Below are 19322 nucleotides of genomic sequence, written 5' to 3' on the forward strand. Positions count from 1 at the left end.
GACCTTGAATCAAGTCATTTGTAAAAGGTAGAAGGGTTGAACTGTTTGTCCTCTGAGGTCCCTTCGAGCTCAAGATCTATGACTTAGAGTGAAACAATTGGAAAAAACTTTGAACATAGATTAATAGCCCTCCTAATGGGCCCAGAAAAAAATCACTTAACTTTTTTCGAACCTCAATTTCCTCCTTTGTAAAATGAGTTAATAGCACTGGCCTCACAAGGTTGTCATCGCTATAGAAATAAGTATATCACTAATACGTCTGGAGTGGAAGAGAAGAAAAATATTTGACCTAGAGTCAAGGAGATGTTGGTTCAATCCCCATTCCACCACTTAATAGGTGAAGATAGATAGTCACATTATTTTTCTGAGCCTCCATTTCTTCATCTATAAATCAGGGACAAAAATGTTTGTGCCACCTACCAAAATCACTGTAAACATCAGAAGCAAGAATGAGTACCAAGGTCAGGAGGCAGAAGGGTAGACAAACCAGGCGGCAGAGAATCATTTCCTGGAACTTGGACAGGATCATGAAATCTGTAGAGGAGCTGCTCCAGAAACCAGCCCTTGTGGCAGATTTGCTAGGTTCCCAGTGGGCTTTCACCCAGTGGAATGTTGGAACAGGAAGGAAGGACTAGGGGCTTGGGAATAGTCACTAATCCCTGAGGGATCCCTGACCCAAGCATCTGGTGGAATGTCCTAGGAGCAAAGACCATGGACACTCTTCACTTGACTTGAGCTCATAAATCCCAGTTCTCTGTGTCAGGAGACCAGGGAGGCGTCTGGCCTGCTGGCAGTGGAGTGGGATTTGTCGCATTCCCAGTGACTTCCCAGAAGTTCCTAAGTCCCTATGGGAGCCACTCAGTCCAGGCTGGAGTCATTCTAGGCAGCAAATGGACGTCAGCAACTGCTCGAGGCCCTCCTTCGGACTCTCCCCAAGTGGCATGCAGGGGCCCAGGAGGAGGGAATGTAGAACACTCACCCTGACCCAGATCCCAGCCCAGGCAGCTGGTGGAATGTCCGGGGGGGTGGGGGGGGCTTTGTATCCAGTCACCACCACTTCTTTCTATCCTGCTTAAGGGAAGAGAAAGACAGTGGTCTCTGAGTGGGTAGTTAGGTAGCTGAAAGGAAAGAGCCTGTGATTCATGCCCAGCCACTGCCACAATTTGTGATAGTGAGTGGAAAGAATGAACCACTTTGAGGATTCAGTTTCTTGTCTGGGGATTCTTGCATTTGAAAACTTGATTCTTGGAATGTTTAGCAACCAAGTGTCATGGCATTTGATAAAAGGTCTGGGAGTGGATCAGAGGGACTTCTCCTTGCAGCATGAAGCATGATGCAATGGAAAGAGCACTGGTCTAAGGGTCAGAAGAGGATCTGGGCCCTAGATTACTGTTACTGGCCAGCTGTGTGTCTTTGGGTGAATGAATTCACCTCTGAACTTTTTTCCTTGGCTATAAAACTAGGATAATAGTACTTTCCTGGCTTACAAGGCTGTTGTGACAATCAGAAGAAAGAAGAGTTTGTGGAAGCATGTACAAATATCAGGGATGATTACTGGTTATCAATGCTGCATAGCTCTCTTGCCCTATACATACAGCCAACCTAGGTGGTACAACTTCCCAATTACACTTGGAGGGAAACTGAGGTCTTTACTAAGGCCTCCTCAGCAAAAAGCTGGGAAGTCTGCAGCAGTGCTAGCTAACAAGTATGAACTCTACAACTCCCACTGTATCTACTTGGGGTACCCCCAAACCCTACATCTGTTCACTTCGGAGAGATTAGGTACCCCGGAGTCGGCAGATGTTTTTGTTTTTTCCCCTTTGCCATCCCAGAGGCATTGACAGCAGAGCTGTTATTTTCTCTGGAGAGTGGCTCAAGGCCAAGGTCTGTGCTCAGCACACTGGGAGAAGCCTTGCCAAGAGGAGAGAAGGATGGGTAAAGTGAGCAAGGGCAAGTGGTGGACCAAAGAGGGAGTTCATTACCGAATGGGTGAGGCACAGGTATGGGAGGTACCATGGGTAGCATAAGAGGAGCAGACAGAAAGTCTTTGGAGGTGTCATGATGAAGGGGGAAAAGCATTGGACAGGGAGTCCCAAGAAGTGTGTTTGAGGTCCAGCACCCCCACTTATCAATGGGTAACCTTGGGTAATTCATTTGATCTCTCTGAGACTCAGTGTCCACATCTGCAAAGTGGGGTTACACTAACCACCTCACAGGACTGTTGTTATTTTTCAGTCATGTATGACTCTTTGTGACCCATTTGGGGTTTTGTCTTCAAAGATACCAAAGTGATTTGCCATTTCCTTCTCCAGCTCATTTAACAGATGAGGAGACTGAGGCAAACAGGATTAAATGACCTACCCAGTGTCACACAGCTAGTAAGTGTCTGAGGCCAGATTTGAACTCATGAAGATGAATCTTCCTAAGCCTAGTGTTCTAGCCACTGTGCCACCAAGCTGCCCCACAGGGCTGTAGTGAAGATTAAATGGAGTCATGTATGTAAAGTGTTTTGTAATCCTACACTGATAAATAATTGAAAGCACAATGGTTTCCACCAAAACAATAACGATCTTCCGGGGCGGCTAGGTGGCGCAGTGGATAGAGTACCAGTCCTGGATTCAGGAGAACCTGAGTTCAAATCCAACCTCAGACACTTAACAATTACTAGCTGGGTGACCCTGGGCAAGTCACTTAACTGCCTCACACACACACACACACACACAACTGCCCCAACTGCCTCACACACACACACACACAAAATAACTATCTTCCCTTTACTGCTACCGTCTCTTATGTTTCATCCCCCTCCACTTTAACTGTACCCATAGCCCTGTCCCTATATTCATCCACTGTACTCTCTGAAATCCCTCTTTTATTATTAAGAAACTTCTCCTCATCCTCAATCTCTTCTCATACTCTTTCCACCTTATTATATTCATTCAAACCCAGCTCCCCTGATCACACTGTACCACATCAGGCACTTCTCTCAGACAACAAACTGCCATTTCCAGACCCCTCCTCTGAGAACTTCATTTAGTAATGTCTCTTCCTTTGAGATCCACTTCAACCCGGTATGTCACCCATCCAGATCACAATAAAAAGGTGAGAGCTATGATGGAATTAGTCATTTCATTAAACATTTATTAAGTGCCTACTATGTTCCAGGCACTGTGCTAAGTGCTTGGGATACACGTGCAAAAAAAAAAAAAAAAAAAGCCAGTACCTTCCCTTAAGGATCTTACAATCTAATGAGGAAGACCACACACAAAAAGATGCTGAGAAGAAGGGAAAGAGGTACCTGTCACTGTGATGGAGTGCAGTCCAAAGGAGTTAAGGTGGGTGGGAAATGAAGAGATGGCTGGTATGGGAAGCTTTTTTAAATGAAGGCTCTGAAAGGAGTTCTTTGCTCTACCCCTCAGCTCTTGGTGTCTGCCAAGATCAAAATGTGGTAGAGTTGCCTCCTGACTTCCAGGTCGCTCTTCTTCCATGCATGCTCAAAGAGTTCAGCACCTGGTTCAGTCTTCCTTTCCATCATAACTCTTGCCTTCATATTCAGAGATTTCAACACATACTTCAATTCAACAAGCATTTATTAAGCATCTGCTGTGTGCCAGGTAGTATGCTAGGAGCTGAAGACAAAAAGACAAAAATGAAACACCCTTCCCTTCAAGGACCTTGGATCCTATTGGGAAAGAACAACATATTCACGTAGAAGTAAATACAAAACATTTGAGAAGTAATTTCTAGGAAGGGGGCCCGGGTCTAGGATGAAGGTTAGTTTGTCCCCTGAAAACTCTCTGGCAGCCTAGTTCATCAACTTCCTCAACTCTGCTGATCTATACTTTTGTTTTGCCTCAGTTACCCACAGGACTCACTACAATTTATATCTCACTATCAACCATACATGTTCTATCTCTGTGATCCAGAAGTCTAAGAATCCCCACACTGATAATAAATTCTTGTCCTTCCATCTCTTCACCTTTTTCATTGCTTTTCAACCTCTTCTTTATGCTTACCATGATCTCCAGTCCCACCACCCTTTCTCCTCTTCTAGCCCATCACCTCTTCTTGGACTCCACTTTCTTCCCTTCATAACCTCAGCCCTTTGGTTGACCTTTTCAACTACTCTGTCCTTTACCCTTAAATCCCTTGCCCCTTTGTCCTGTTGCAGCTCATATCTTGCCAAACCTGAGCCCTGGGTTGCCACCATCCACCTTTTTCCAGTCCTACTCAATGTTGCTTAACACTGCTAGAGGAAACCATGCAACTAATCTAAATGGGTCCACTACAAATTGTCTAATCTCCCTTGGGTCCTACTACTTTTACTTCACCCAGATTAACTCTATCATACTCCTAGTATTAGAAATCCCCAAGGCTTATCCTCTCTCCTTAAATTTCCCACCCCATCTTCTCTCTGCTTCCCTCATCTCCTAAGAAAACAAATGCCATGCATTCCTCTTCTCTCCTTTGTACACCTCAAAATCCTGTAATACCCTGTCCTAGTCTCTCCTCCTTTCCTCCAGTTTCTTTGCCAAGGCTAGCCTCTCTACCTGTGTCCATGATCCCATCTAACACCTTCAGGAGTTTATCTTATCCATTCTTTATTTCCCCTATTTTCAATCTCTCTGTCTCTATTTGTTCCTTCCTGCTGTTCACAAACACACCTGGTCATTTTTTAATGTGAGGGTTGGATGGAGGGAAGAGGGGAAATAATAAATGTCCATTAGTTGAGAAAAATATGCATCTGCCCTTCTACCATCCGTTCTAGCTACTATCCAATACCTTTCCTCCCTTTCATTGCCAAATTCCAGAAAGCTGTCTGCCCTCACTGCCTACTATTTTCTGACCACCCACTCATTTCTCTATTATCTTCAGACTGGTTTCTGATGTTCCTTCTCTCCTGAAACCACTCTCTAGATTACCAGTGATCTCTTAGCTGATAAATCCAATGGTCTTTTTCTCATTCTTGATCTTTCTTGACCTTAGCTTTTGATTCTGTTAACCACCTCCTCTTCAGAAGTATTCTATCCTTCCTGATTTCCATAACCCTGTCCTCTCCCAATTTTCCTCCTACCTACCTGACCTTTCTGTGTTCACCCTTTGTTGAATCATCATTCATTTCCTTCCCCCTAAACATGAATGTTCCCCACACTTCTATCCTAGATTCTATGCTGGGTTCCATGCTCTCTGGGTGATCTCATTAGCTCCCATGGGTTTAATTATCATCTCTATATGGATGATTCTATAGAGATGACAAATTTATCTAGCTATATGTAAATATAGACCTCTGTACTAATATATCTCCTGAACTCCAGCCCTGTTATCTGTCATCATCAACCTGATGGACAGATTCCCCTGGATGTCCCTTAGTCATCTCAAATTCAAATGTCCAAAATAGCTCTCATTATCTTCTCCCCCTAAACCTGCCCCTCCTGCAAACTTCCTTATAGAATGAAAGTGAGCACTATCATCTTTTTAATCACCAGGATTTGCAAACTCAGTCACCCTGGGTTCCTCCCCCTCTCCTTCCCATCCTGTATTCAATCAGTTGCCAGTTGTTGTAGACTCTGCCTTCACAGCATCTCTTGCATTTTTACCCCCTTTTCTCTATTTTCACAGCCACTTCCCTAGTTCAGGCCTTCATCCCCTCTCACCTAGATTACTTCAAGTGTCTCCTAATTGCTTTCCTTGTTTCCTTTCTCCCCCCTCTCTAATCCATACTCCGCATGACTGCCAAGATACTTTTTTTTGGCAAGGGAATGAGGGTTAAGTGACTTGCTCAGGTCACACAGCTACTAAGTGTCAAGTGTCTGAGGCCGGATTTGTACTCAGGTCCTCCTGAATCCAGGGCCAGTGCTTTATCCACTGAGCTACCTAGCTGTCCCCCCAAAATACTCTTAATAACGCATCCTATCACTCCCCTGCTCAAAAGTCTTTAGAGGCTCCCTCTTGCCTCTAAAATAAAGTACAAAATCTTCAACTCTTGCATTTAAGACATTCTCCAGTATAACTCTGATCTACCTTTCCAAACTTCTTAAACATTACTCCCCTTCACATACAACATTTCAACTAAATTGACATACTAGCTGTCCCCTGAATTTACTATTCTATCCCCCACCTCTACGGCCTGAAATCTGCTCCTTCCTCACTTGCCTCCTCCTCTTAGAGTGCCTAACTTCCTTTGAAGCTGAAGATCCTCAATGCAGCGGCCTCCTCCTACAAAAAGACTTCCTTGATCCTACCCACTTATTAATATTTTTTCCTTGAAATGACTGTGCATTAACTAATCTTGTTATCTCCCTAGAGACTATTATTATTTTTGTCTCTATTAGAAGTACCTAGCACAGGGGCTGGTACATAGGAAGTACTTAATAACTGTTTGTTGAAGGAATTGCATGATGATGATGGTGGTAAAGGGAAATAGGACTAAGAATGGCAATAGCAGGTCAAAAGGATCAATATGGCATGTAGGGAAACAAGCAGCAAGAGGAGAATGGGAAGCAGGGATAAAGGCAGCAGAAATTTGTGCTGGGGTTAGAGGAGGAGAGATCATTCTGGTAAAAGGAAGGACTATTGAGCCAGGGTGAAGTAAACAGAAAGGAAAACATGTCTTTTTGTTGTCCTTGGGTGCCAGCACTGGATGTTTAAGGGCACACTTTGATTATCTGACATCCAAGGACAAGGGCAACAAACCTCCTCCCTCTGCTAATAGACTATCTAGCTTTACTGCTGAGCACTTCCTGTTTATTTCATCCATCTTGCCAATTTCTGACCAGCCTGAGACACGACGTTGAAAAGTAGACAAGATGAGAATCTAAAAGGACATTAGTTAATAAACCTCACCCTAGGACCTCTGCCCTTCTTCCTGACTGATGCTGGGGTTAGGGGTCTTAGGACCCAGAGCCAGCTGCAAGACCGTAGGGTGATATAGTGGGAAATGTACTGGATTTGTACTGGAAATGTACTGAGGCCCTGGGCTCAGATCCCAGCTCTCTGCCATTATGCCTGTTCAATCTTGGGCACACATCTCATAGCTTCTCCATGCCACTCAGTGTTCTTGCTGAAATGAACTGGAGTCTCTGAATCATGGTCTTAGAGCTGAAAAGAGCCTTAAAGTTTACCCAGTCCAGGAGCAAGGAAGTAATATGTCTATCCATAAGGGGGAAATAGCTGGAAAGACAAAGTCCATGAGGCACACGACCAGTTTTTTAGAGCTGGGTTAACCCTGGAAAAAATTAGAAAAGGCCTTATAGGTAGGTCTTTATTGTCACTTTACTAAATCAGGCTTTGCAAAGCCAGTAGCCATAGGAATTTATTGAAGCTTAGGTACTGCCCCTGAAATTTGGGTAAGCTACCACCATTGGGACATTAGTTTCTCCATAATAGTGGGGCAGTTAGGTGATGCAGAGTATAGAGCACTGGACCTGGAGTCAGGAAGACTCATCTTCCTGAGTTTAAATGTGGCCTTACTAGCTGTGTGACTCTAAACAAGTCACTCAACCCCATTTACCTCAGTTTCCTCATCTGTAAAATGAGCTGCAGAAAAAAACAACCAACAAACCACTCTAATATCTTTACCAAGAAAACGCTAAATGGGGTCACAAAGAGTTGGACGCAACTAGAAAACAACTGAACAACAACAGCAAATAGGTTCAAACATCAAAGCTATGGTTAACTGAGACAGAGACAATGTCCTATTATACTCCATGATGCTTTTTTCTAATAGAAAATACTGAATCGACACAGCATGACTACTAAAGGACAGTAGTAGTCAAAGGGCCCTTATAAAGCTATGATCTCCTTGATTTAGGTATTCCCTTCAATGATACAGATTGCAATCCACCCATGCCTGCCCATCCTGTTTGACCCTTGTCTGTGTGTCCCATAAGTTAGACACATGAGGCTCACCCAATGTGTTGGGTGGGCATTCCTTGGTTTCTCCTGACAGCTCTAGAACATCAGTGGAGCACATGGGCTGCCTACCTGATATCCCTCAATCCCATCTTTTTTTTCTATCATCTATTTCTGTGATGATATCCTTTAATTTCTGATCCTTCCTCTTTGAAGGTCTTTATTGGTTATGTATGGCAGACTGCTCAGACCCACCACACCATTCACCTTTCCTTTGTCCTCTATGATACACTTTGTTCATTCTTTAGAGAATTTTTGACTTTCAGCCAAAAACAATGCCAGCAGAATATTGGTATTAAAAGCATGGACCTTTATTTATGGGAGAAGTTTGGGAAAGTGAAAGGAGTTAGGCCATTTCCTGAAGGCAAACCAAACCATTCCCTTCCTCCTTTCTTGTTCTGGTTCCAACTCATCATCTCTTTGCATTGTCTGTCCTAGATGGAGATATTGATGGATGGACTCTATAGATTGTTTCTCTGACTTCATGGCAGAATCTGGACAGTAGAAAATTTTTATGCACTTGAGTTTTGGATAATCATGGATAGAGCACAGGAGTCGGTTCAAATCCAGCCTTAAACACTTACTGTGTGACCTTGAGCATGTGACTTAATCTCTGTCTGCCTTAGTTTCCTCATCTATAAAATGGAAATAATAATAGCAACTGTATCTTAGGGTTATTGTGAGGATCAAATGAGATAACATTCGTAAAACACTCAGCACAGTGCCTGGTACATAATAGGCACTTAATAAATGTTTACTCCCTTTCCTTTCTTTTTACCCTTCCCCCACCCTTGTAGATGTTTCAACCAAACTCTTTTGAGTGATTATAGATCTTTTCTAGGAGGTTCTACGAAGCACAGTAATATAGATATTAGACAAAGTTATTTGAAAAACAACATTCACAATTTTAAATTCTTAAAGAAAAACCAATGAGCTTGGCACAGTTAGGTCTCTTTCTCTTGAATATTCAACAGGCAGTATCTGCTGCTTTTCCACAGATTTGAGTTGCCCTAAGTCCCCTTTTCTCTCCTTACTCAGAAATAAATCTTCTTCAGTCTTGGTCAGAGCTCTAATATGCTTCCAAACAGGTTTTCATTGAAGAACTCTTGCAAGCAAGTTCCGGCCAGTCTTCAATTTCTCTGTAGCAGGAGAAAACTTTATTAACCTGCTCACAGCTTATCATAATTCATATTTTGGGTAGGACACTCTCTGCCCTTTCAAGAGTTTTGCTCTCTTCTTATGACTGTAAAAAAAAAAAAAGAAACTGTGAAGCCTTTCTGAGCAAAGAAACCAAGCTTTATTAAGAGAAACAAAGGTGGGGTCTGCAGTCCACCCAGCATGCTCTGAGACCCCAGATCCAGAATTCACAGTTATTTATAGGTCTCTTGATTCGTGTATGTTGTAACAAAGTCCTCTAGAAGCTGATTCATGCAAGATTGCATTTTGCAGGTCATTATGTCCTAACTTTGTTCTTTCCATGATGTCTCAATTAGCTCTTCGAAGGGCTTTCTTACTTTATCATTTTAATATAAAGATTAATATATAGGGGGCAGGTAGGTGGAACAGTGGATAAAGCACTGGCCCTGGATTCAGGAGGACTTGAGTTCAAATCTGACTTCAGACACTTGACACTTACTAGCTGTGTGACCCTGGGCAAGTCACTTAACCCTCATTGCCCCACAAAAAAAGAAAAGAGGGGCGGCTAGGTGGCGCAGTGGATAAAGCACCGGCCCTGGATTCAGGAGTTCCTGAGTTCAAATCCGGCCTCAGACACTTGACACTTACTGGCTGTGTGACCCTGGGCAAGTCACTTAACCCCATTGCCCCATAAAAAAAAAGATTAATATATAGGTATGATAATTATGGTCACATGCTTAAGGTGCATGCTTTATAATGATTTAGTTACACTACTAAGATTAACTAGCACAGGAATTTCCCTGGGACTACAAAATAGTTTGGTTACACACAGGGTTTTGGGGGGGGGGTTTTACCCAGGACTAGGTTCTTACTATAAATCACACAACTACTTCTTATCCTGATTATTATAGTTGATAAAAGATTAACAAGGCAATACAGAGCAAAGCATTCAAGGCATTGATTATTTATCTTTTCCTTTCCATAATCAACCAGAAATGAAGAGAAAAATTGTGTGGTAGAGGCACTTGTTAAAACCCTCATGATGACCCACAATATCCAGTGTTCTCTGAGAAGCAATTTTCTCTTTTTTTGTTTTGTTTTGGGGTGTTTTTTTTTTGGTGAGGTAATTGGGGTTAAGTGACTTGCCTAGGGTCACACAGCTAGTAAGTGTCAAGTGTCTGAAGCCAGATTTGAACTCAGGTCCTTCTGAATCCAGGGCTGGTGCTCTATCCACTGTGCCACCTAGCTGCCCCTGAGAAGCAATTTTCTAATGCACTTCTCTTGGAATCTTGTATATATGTCTGACTTCTCCCCCAACCTTTCTCTCTCTCTCTCTCTCTCTCTCTCTCTCTCTCTCTCTCTCTCTCTCTCTCCGTGTGTGTGTGTGTGTCTGTCTGTCTGTCTGTCTCTGTCTGTTTCTGTCTCTGTCTCTGTCTCTGTCTCTGTCTCTCTGTCTCTCTGTCTCTCTCACACACACACTGGATTGTAAGCGTCATGAGAGCAAGGATCCCGTTTTATTAAAACCTTGTATCTCTCCCAGCACCTAGAAAATACTCCATATACAATAGGATCTTTTGTTTGTTTGTTTGTTTTTTTAGTTTTTTTTAGCGAGGCAATTAGGATTAAGTGAATTGCCCAGGGTCACACAGCTAGTAAGTGTTAAGTGTCTGAGGCCGGATTTGAACTCAGGTACTCCTGACTCCAGGGCCGGTGCTCTATCCATGCTGAATGAATGGCCAGGAACTTACAGAAGAGGCCTCCATTTCCCGCTTAGACTTCCTACACAAGGGACAAAGATTTGGGTTAACATCCATAAGGTAACAAAACATTGACTTGCTTCTTATGAATGGGCCCTTATAAAGCTATGATCTCTTCTCTTCAGGGGATTTTCCTCTGGTTTCTCAAAAGAGAATATAGAATATTATCTTTTAAAAAAACATACCTTGTAAGTGGTAAGCCAAAGAGACTTTATGAATAAAACAGCTAGAATTAGAGAGAGAGAGAGAGAATTTAAACCTAGTCCTTCAGAAATTCTTCTCTAGGAATCTCTTCCCCTATACCCCTTACCCTCACCCATGCCAATCTCTGTTAGATGGTTGCAGACTTGCTGACCAAGGGAACAATTCTTTGATTCCCTTTCTGGAGGAAAGCAGCCCAAAGCATCACAGACAGTGACACTACACCACAGGTAGGCTGTAGGGGCCAACAAGGCCCAGTAGCTGGCACATCTGTACCAGGGGCGTCAGGTCTGGCAGGTCAGCCAATGCCTGGGCCTTGTTCTGTGTGGGGGTCTCCCCTCTCTGCCTCTCAGCAAGCTCCCAGGAGACAGTCTGGTTCTAGGCTTGGCCCATTCCCATAGGTTTAGCTTTAGCTCACCTATCTCCAGGTCTCAGTGGTAGAGTTGAATTTCTCAAGTGAGTCTAAAGATGGCCATTATATCTCTTTCTCTTTTATTCTCACTCTACTTGTCTCTTCTGGGAAAATGTTTGGTGGGTCTTGTTCTCTAAGCACCTGACATATCTTGAATGTATTTCTTCTTCACCCCCTCATATACATTGAACCAAGTCATGGGGAATACGTCTAAGGGGCAAAAAGGAGGTTTCCTAGAGGCAGCTAGTTAGCTCAGTGGATATAGCACCAGTCCTGGAGTCAAGAGGACCTGAGTTCAAATCTGGCCTCAGACACTTGACACTTACTAGCTGTGTGATCCTGGGCAAGTCACTTAACCCTCACTGCCCCTCAAAAAAAAAAACCAAAAAATGGGCTCATGAAAAAGTCAAACATGACTGAAATGGCTTTACAACAAAAATAAAGGAGGTTCCCTTGTGGAATGCTGGGGGGGGGGCACTTCCTCCATCATAAAAAATATTGAGGAACAGTCTGTTCTAGTGGAAAGACCACTAGACCTGAATTCCAGTCCAGCCCTGCCACTAATTAACTTCAGACTATTCAGTTGACTGCTCAGCCTCAGCCTCATCTATAAAACAGGAATAATAATATTTGCACTACCCACCTTGGTTGGATGTTGTGAGAATCAAATGTATATAGAATATTGTAAGCTAGCCTGCTAGCATAACTACTGGTTCTGGTTATTGTTCAGCTTCCATTGGCCTGTAAGCCTTAAGGCAGTTTGGGATTGCCCAGGAGTCATCTAGTTGAAGAGCCCAAATCCACATAAGTAGATGACTAACAATACAAAGTCACATCAGCTAAGGCTCAGAAGTGCTATAGGAATTAAACCAATACCAGATTTTAGCTTTTTAAAACACATTTAAATAGAACAAGGGTTTTTAAATAAAAAGAAGATAGGTGGGACGGCTAGGTGGCGCAGTGGATAAAGCACTGGCCCTGGATTCAGGAGTTCCTGAGTTCAAATCCGGCCTCAGACACTTGACACTTACTAGCTGTGTGACCTTGGGCAAGTCACTTAAGCCCCATTGCCCTGCAAAAAAACAAACAAAAAAAAAACAAAAAAAAAAAAACAAAAAAGAAGATAGGTTCTTCACAAAAACGGTGAGAATGCAGAGCCAGAATTATGGAGGGATAACTAAGGCTTTGTCCCATCAAGGAGTTATGAAATTAGAAAAAGATGATGACAGGGACACTCCCTTAGCAGACAGAAGCAAGTGAGCTTTGTACTTAGCAAGAATTTCTTAGACCTGCAACTTTATTGAGTTAGGAACCTCTGGTGAAGATGTTCCTTCTGCATAGAGGTAGTTAGGTACTTCAGTGGATAACAGTGTGGAGTCAGGAAAATCTGGATTCAAATCTGGTCTTCAGTACTTTTTTTTTTTTCAGGGCAATGAGGGTTAAGTGACTTGCCCAGGGTCACACAGCTAGTAAGTGTCAAGTGGCTGAGGCCTGATTTGAACTCAGGTCCTCCTGAATCCAGAGTTGGTGCTTTATCCACTGTGCTGCCTAGCCGCCCCTGGTCTTTGGTACTTTTGAGCTGTGTGACTCTGTGCAAGTCACTTAACTTCTTCCTGCCTCAGTTTCCTCAAGTATAAAATGGGAATAATAATAGCCACTACCTCCCAAGGATGTTGTTCTCTATATTTCCATCACTGAATGATGTCCTAGGGTCTTTCCCCCACCAGAGCCTTGTTTCTTGAGATCTGGGTTCTCCTTTCTCCCTCCAGTTGAATTTTCCTCAGACACCTAAATTGCTAGCTGCCAGCTCTTAGAGAATGTGTAACCTTCCCTGTGCTAGTGCCCAGAACAAGGGGGAAGGCCGGAGCCAAGGGCAGGAACAAGCCATTTAGCTTCTGTCTTGCGCAGCCCAGCTGTCAAGGTGAATTGTTGTTTGGCTGATAGGGCCCAGGGCTGGTAGGCACAATATGTTCTCACTCTCCCCTGCTGTAGGTGAGCCAGACAAGGAGAGCTGAGGTGCTGAGCTTTCCTGGGCTTGCCTAGACCTGGAGAATGGAGGCTCCAGCAACCACCTGTTCCACAGGGCATGCAGGATGGCTGCAGCAGGCTCCTCCCCACAACTGCCTTGGGCCTCCCCCCACATAGGTGTGACTGCTCTTGACCTCCCTTTAGTGTTTAAGATTCCGGAGGCTGTCCAAGGATCCTAGATCCAGAGAAATTGGGCTCACCCCAAGTCGAGAGGCTGCTGTGGTGAGGGGGCCTCACTTTAGGTAGACCAGAAATCCAGGGGAGCATGTTCAGAGGAGACGACGAGCGCAGTAAGAAGAACTAGAGATCATGCCAGATGAGGGTCTGGCCACGTTTAGCCATGAGAAGAGAAAGTTGTGGCAGTGTGGTACACTAACAGAAAGACCACTGACTGGTTCAAAGTCTTCCTCTTTCACCCACCTTCCTGTGTGACCTTGGTCAAACCACCAGTCACTCTCTGTGCCTCAGTTATCTCCTCTATAAAATGAGGGGCTAGATTGAGGGGCAGCTAGGTGGCGCAGTGGATAAAGCACCGGCCCTGGATTCAGAAGGACCTGAGTTCAAATCTAGACTCAGACACTTGACACTTACTTGCTGTGTGACCCTGGGCAAGTCATTTAACCCCAATTGCCTCACAAGAAAGAAAGAAAGAAAGATCCTGCAGGAGTTTCTCCATGCCTCAGTTTCCCTTTTTTATGGCAATAGACCACATCCACAAAAAGCACTAAATAGGATAAAACTGACCCTTTCCTTTCTCTGGTCCTTCCTTTCATCCATAAGCCATTTCCCTCCCTTGTGCTGGTGGGGAGCAGGAATCTCAGAGGTGGGTGGGCAGAGGAAGACTGGGAGAAGCAGGGAAGGAACCACAGTCTGTCCTCTCTTTCCCCACAGGCTACGGTCACGCGGCCCCCAGCACAGATGGCGGGAAGGTGTTCTGTATGTTCTACGCCCTGTTGGGCATCCCCCTCACGCTGGTTATGTTCCAGAGCCTGGGGGAGCGCATCAACACCTTTGTGAAGTACCTGCTGCACAGGGCCAAGAAGGGGCTGGGGATGCGGCGGTCGGACGTCTCCATGGCCAACATGGTCATCATCGGCTTCTTCTCCTGCATCAGCACCCTGTGTATCGGAGCGGCCGCCTTCTCCTACTACGAGCACTGGACTTTCTTCCAGGCCTATTATTACTGCTTCATCACCCTAACCACCATTGGTTTTGGGGACTATGTGGCCCTGCAGAAGGACCAGGCTCTGCAGACTCAGCCCCAGTACGTGGCCTTCAGTTTCGTGTACATCCTTACGGGGCTGACGGTCATCGGCGCCTTCCTCAACCTTGTGGTCCTGCGTTTCATGACGATGAACGCGGAGGACGAGAAGCGGGACGCCGAGCACCGGGCCCTACTGACCCGCAACGGGCAGGCGGGAGGCAGCATCCACACCACAGACACGGCGTCCTCCACCATCGCGGGGAGCGGGGGCTTCCGCAACGTCTATGCTGAGGTGCTTCATTTCCAGTCCATGTGCTCCTGCCTGTGGTACAAGAGTCGAGAGAAGCTACAATATTCCATCCCTATGATCATCCCCCGGGACCTGTCCACCTCTGACACCTGCGTGGAGCAGAGCCAGTCATCCCCCGGCGGTGGCCGCTACGTCGACACTCCTTCTCACCGTTGCCTCTGCACGGCCCAGCGCTCCGCCATCAGTTCTGTCTCCACTGGTCTGCACAGCCTGTCCACGTTCCGTGGCCTCATGAAACGCCGCAGCTCAGTGTGACCGGGGGGCTGGTTGTGGGTCAGGCTAAAAAGCCGACCCACTCACACAGGCCTGGGAGGGAGGAGGGGGCAAGGGAGCAGTAGGAAAGATGGACCCCACAAAGGTTTGCTTCAAATCGTCAATTAAAGAAATAAGCTCCGTGTCTCTATGTGGGCAGAGAGGCCGTGGGGTTCTATGCACCCACAGTCTGGGTGGATCTGCAGGTGTCGACGTAGAGGTTTGCTCACCCACCATTAGTTGGTGTAGAAGTGGGGGGGCATCGAGGCTTCTCCCAAGACCTCCAACTGTGCCTGCCCCACCAGCCTGCCCAGGGCCTAGGGCCTATGCCTAGGGGCTTCTTGCATCCTGAGACCTTTCTATACTCTCTCCATGCTCTGAAAAATTCCAAGAAATGTGAAACTTGGTGGGGGATGGGGACCAGAAGGGGTCTAAAGGGAAAACCTTTGATAGCCTTGGAAATTTGAGGAGCTACAGGCCTGGCCCTTGAGGCTCAGCTGTTCTCAAAGCCCCATCCACCCACCCCTCCCTTACCACCACCCCCCTGGAATGGGACTTCTCTGTGTTAAGTGTTCGTTTGCATCTCTATTTATACCTCTCAGCATTGGTGTCCTCCAGTTGTCCTATCTGTGAAGTTCTCCCTCCCCTCTTTGTCTGGGGCCAGTGACTTTTGGCTGCCTTCCCCCCCACCACCCCGGCCAGTTTACCCAGAACCCCGTTATCTCCTCCCCATCTCCTCTCTCTTGCTCTAAGCTACACCTCACAATCTCCCCACCCCAGTCCTTGTTTTATATTGTTTTTGCATGGCTTTGCAAAGAAGGAACATGGAGCAGAGGCAAAAAAGAGAGAGAGAAAAAACAAAGGGAGTGTCTTCCAGTGCTTGTGTCTGAGACCCAAGCTGGGGTTTTTGAGTGAAAAACTCAGCCACAATTCTCATAGTGGAAGGGCTTAGTGTGTTTCCTTGGAGGTGGGGATGGGTAGTGATCCCCATTTCAATGCCTGGCCCTTGCTGACTCAGCCAACCATTTCTCCTGAAACTCTTTGCCTGCCTTCCTGCCCCAAATGCATACCTCCTACATCTCCATGTCACCAAGGCAATTTTGGAGCAAAAGTCCAAAGATGTCATCCAGCTCCAGGGCCCTGGGGCCTTACAACTGCTACCCTTCAAAGAGCAGGCAGCTTATTGGCTAGTCAGCAAGGCCTTTTCCCAGATCAGAACAGCACTTGTGTAGGCATGGGACCCTTAGGACCTCCACATCTGAAGCTGCCTGTAGATGGGGGAGCCCTCAGTGAGGGGACCTTAGTGTCTTTCAACTATTTTTGAGGCAGAACTTCTGAAACCCCAAACCCACAATCAAGGAAACAGGGGAAAGGGGAAAGCAGGTAACAACAGAAAAACGAGAGTGGAGTCCACCTTGGCCCTCTTTCCTGGAACCGAGTCCTTCAGCCTTTCCTCACTACTTGCCACCCCAATTCCTGACCAAATCAATGTAGCCACGGCTGCTTTTGAGCAGGGCCATGATACCAAGCCAGATTTCCTGGTTCGGGAAATCAAAGACCTGGGACTACAGGAGGGCTAGCAGTGGAAGCCTGAAAAGGAGGCAGATTCATCATTCTGTTGATGTAGCCTTTGTCTGGCAGGCAAAGTTCGGCTCTGCCTTTGCCTAGGTAGGCACATCTGCTCCCTTCAGATGGGCAATAGATGCCCGTCTGTCCAGTGACAGGGTAGGAAAAATTGTTCAAGCTCCAAACAGGGAGAAGAGCTGCCAAACAGGAAGGGGGCACGCACCTCCCCAGCATGGCTGGCCTCCCTGCCGCCTCCAAGTACTGCAGGCTTTTTTGGACAGAGCTGTCCCAATCAGTACCTTACCCTTAGAATAGAACAAATCTCAACAAATGACAACAGAGCTGTGTGGTGACTCAGGGTACCAGCAGGTAGGAGGAGACAGAGATGGAGCAGTCTGCTGGTGCCAGCAATGACCCAAGGCACTCATATCCACGCAGACTGTAACCACTTGCCAGCTGCTGACCTTCCCCTCTCCCCAGGGCAGTAGGGATAAGTCTGGGGGCCTGCCTGGAAGTGAGGCTTTGTTCTCCCCTATCTTCTGCAGACAACCCTCAGGCAGGCTGTGTGCTCCCCTTCTTTGTCTTCTCCTCCCTTTTAGTAACAGGATCACCTGTCTCCTCACCACCACTCCTAATGTTTCAGCTCTTGGCTCCAGTGATCAAGGCCTCTGGCCTGGGTATGCGCTGTCACCAGCATTCACCGCTGTGGAAACATTAGGTGGGATTTGCACCAGGTTGCACATCCAGGAGGGGTGGCCATGGTTGGAGGCTGAGGATTGATTTATTTCAAGTTATTGACTAAATATGTTAGAGGAGGCTTTTAGTCGGCTTGCTACCAGAGCCTGCACTGCAGCCCCAGGGAAAGAAAAAGAGGCAAAAGTGAGACCCAACCTCCTGCCTCAACCCAGACAATCCAGTACCCACAGGTGCCTCCCGGTGTGTAGGGAGGCAGGAAGAAAACGTTAGTCAAGGAGTAGAAGGAAGTCTGCCCCCAAGGGAAGGATAAAGCTTTTGTCCCATCCCACAGAGCAGAGGGTCAGTCTCTGTGTGCATGACTGTTAGACTGGCTATCCACATGCCTGCAGAAGAAGCAATAAAAAAATGGTGAGGAAAGGATTGGGTGTCCCAGGGCTACATGGGGAGATGCCCTTCCCTCCCAAGTACCCCTTCCTCTCCTTTTGTCTCGTCTGTATATCTGTAGGACTGGATGCGTCCATCCTGTGCATAATCCACAGGTCCATCCTGTGAGATGCCCTATCCCACAAGTCCTTGAAAGCTGCCCCTACTCCCCTGAAGCACAACAGACATGGGGGCACCCCACTTTTCCATCAGGGAGCACCAGATACATGGGATCGGCAAATTCAGGGAAATGATGGGGGAAAGAAGACAAAGAGGGGAAGGGGAGCAACTGCGGAATGTCAAGGGTCCTTAACCAGGAATGAAAGAGACATGGATAAGTGATGGTGTCACTCTCCTGTCCCCTTGTCCCTTCTGCTTACCCCTACTCAAACTCCTCTCTTTTTGCAGGTAGCCTCTCTGCTTCCCTGATGCCTTATCCCTGGGCACACTGCCAATTAAATATGCAATACATGTGGGAACCCCACCCCTCACCTTTAGTTCCCTCACCTCAGCCTCTGAAACCATTGTCCTCCAGAGGGCTGGAGACTCAGAGGCATCCTCTCAACTCTCCCTACCTATCCGTCTTCACACTAAGAATGGCAACTAATAAATTCTGTACATTCAGACCAGGGACAGCCTCTGGCTACTTCTGTCCCCTTTGCCCTGGAGGCTAGACCTCCAGTCAGGTTTGGCAGAGGGAAGGGTCGACCCCATGCTTATCCCATGGCCCAGTGCTCTCTTGCTGGCTACCTTGGGCCCATTGACAAAAGCAACATATGGGACCAGGGAGGGCAAGTCTAACCCAACACAGGAAGACAGTCTGTTTGTTCTGAGGACTCAGGATTCCCAGGTGTTCTCATGGCTTGTTTCACCCACTGGCATACTCCTGACTGAGCAGCCTTCCCTGCACGTGAGTTACCCGACAAGGTCCCTGCCATCTGGAATCTTCCACTCTTCTCTCTGGTCTAGACTCTCATGGCAGAGGTGAGCTGTCTGGCAACCAACCTCATTTAAAACAGTCATAGCAGGGTGACCAGGGAAACAAGGAAGGTTCTCTATAGAGGAGAGATGGGAAGATGGCATGTTTCCTCAGCTGTCCCCATTTGCTTTTATGCCAGGATGAGGCACAATGATCTAGGGATCAAGCTGCTGGCTTGTTTCACTGACAACTCCTAAACCCCAAGGCTATTCCTAACTATTTTTTTCAATTTAATTTAACTTTCATTTAATAAGCATTAATTTCCTCTCCTTCCCATTGGGGGTTGGGTGGGGGGAACCGTTGTCAAAAATATACATAATCAAACAGAACACATTCCTGCATTAACATGTCCAAAAGTGGATGTCTCATTCTGCATCGTGTCAGGAAGGGGATGTCCTGTTTCATCATTAGTCACCTGGAATCGATCAATTGTTTGGCAGTTCTTA

The 19322-nt window shown here is 46.2% G+C and overlaps 1 protein-coding gene across 1 annotated transcript in view; it reads left to right on the plus strand.

The window, feature by feature from the left end:
* The window catches only part of KCNK3 (potassium two pore domain channel subfamily K member 3), a 63543-nt gene extending 44471 nt beyond the window's left edge, over nt 1–19072 (plus strand). The window contains exon 2 of the mRNA XM_043988203.1: nt 14338–19072. Within this exon, the coding sequence (XP_043844138.1) occupies nt 14338–15215 (878 nt within the window). The 3' untranslated portion in view covers nt 15216–19072. The remainder of the gene's footprint in view (nt 1–14337) is intronic.
* The last annotated feature ends 250 nt before the right edge of the window (nt 19073–19322 follow it).

This window comes from Dromiciops gliroides, chromosome 2 (genome assembly GCF_019393635.1).
Source record: "Dromiciops gliroides isolate mDroGli1 chromosome 2, mDroGli1.pri, whole genome shotgun sequence".
NCBI classification, from domain to species: domain Eukaryota; kingdom Metazoa; phylum Chordata; class Mammalia; order Microbiotheria; family Microbiotheriidae; genus Dromiciops; species Dromiciops gliroides.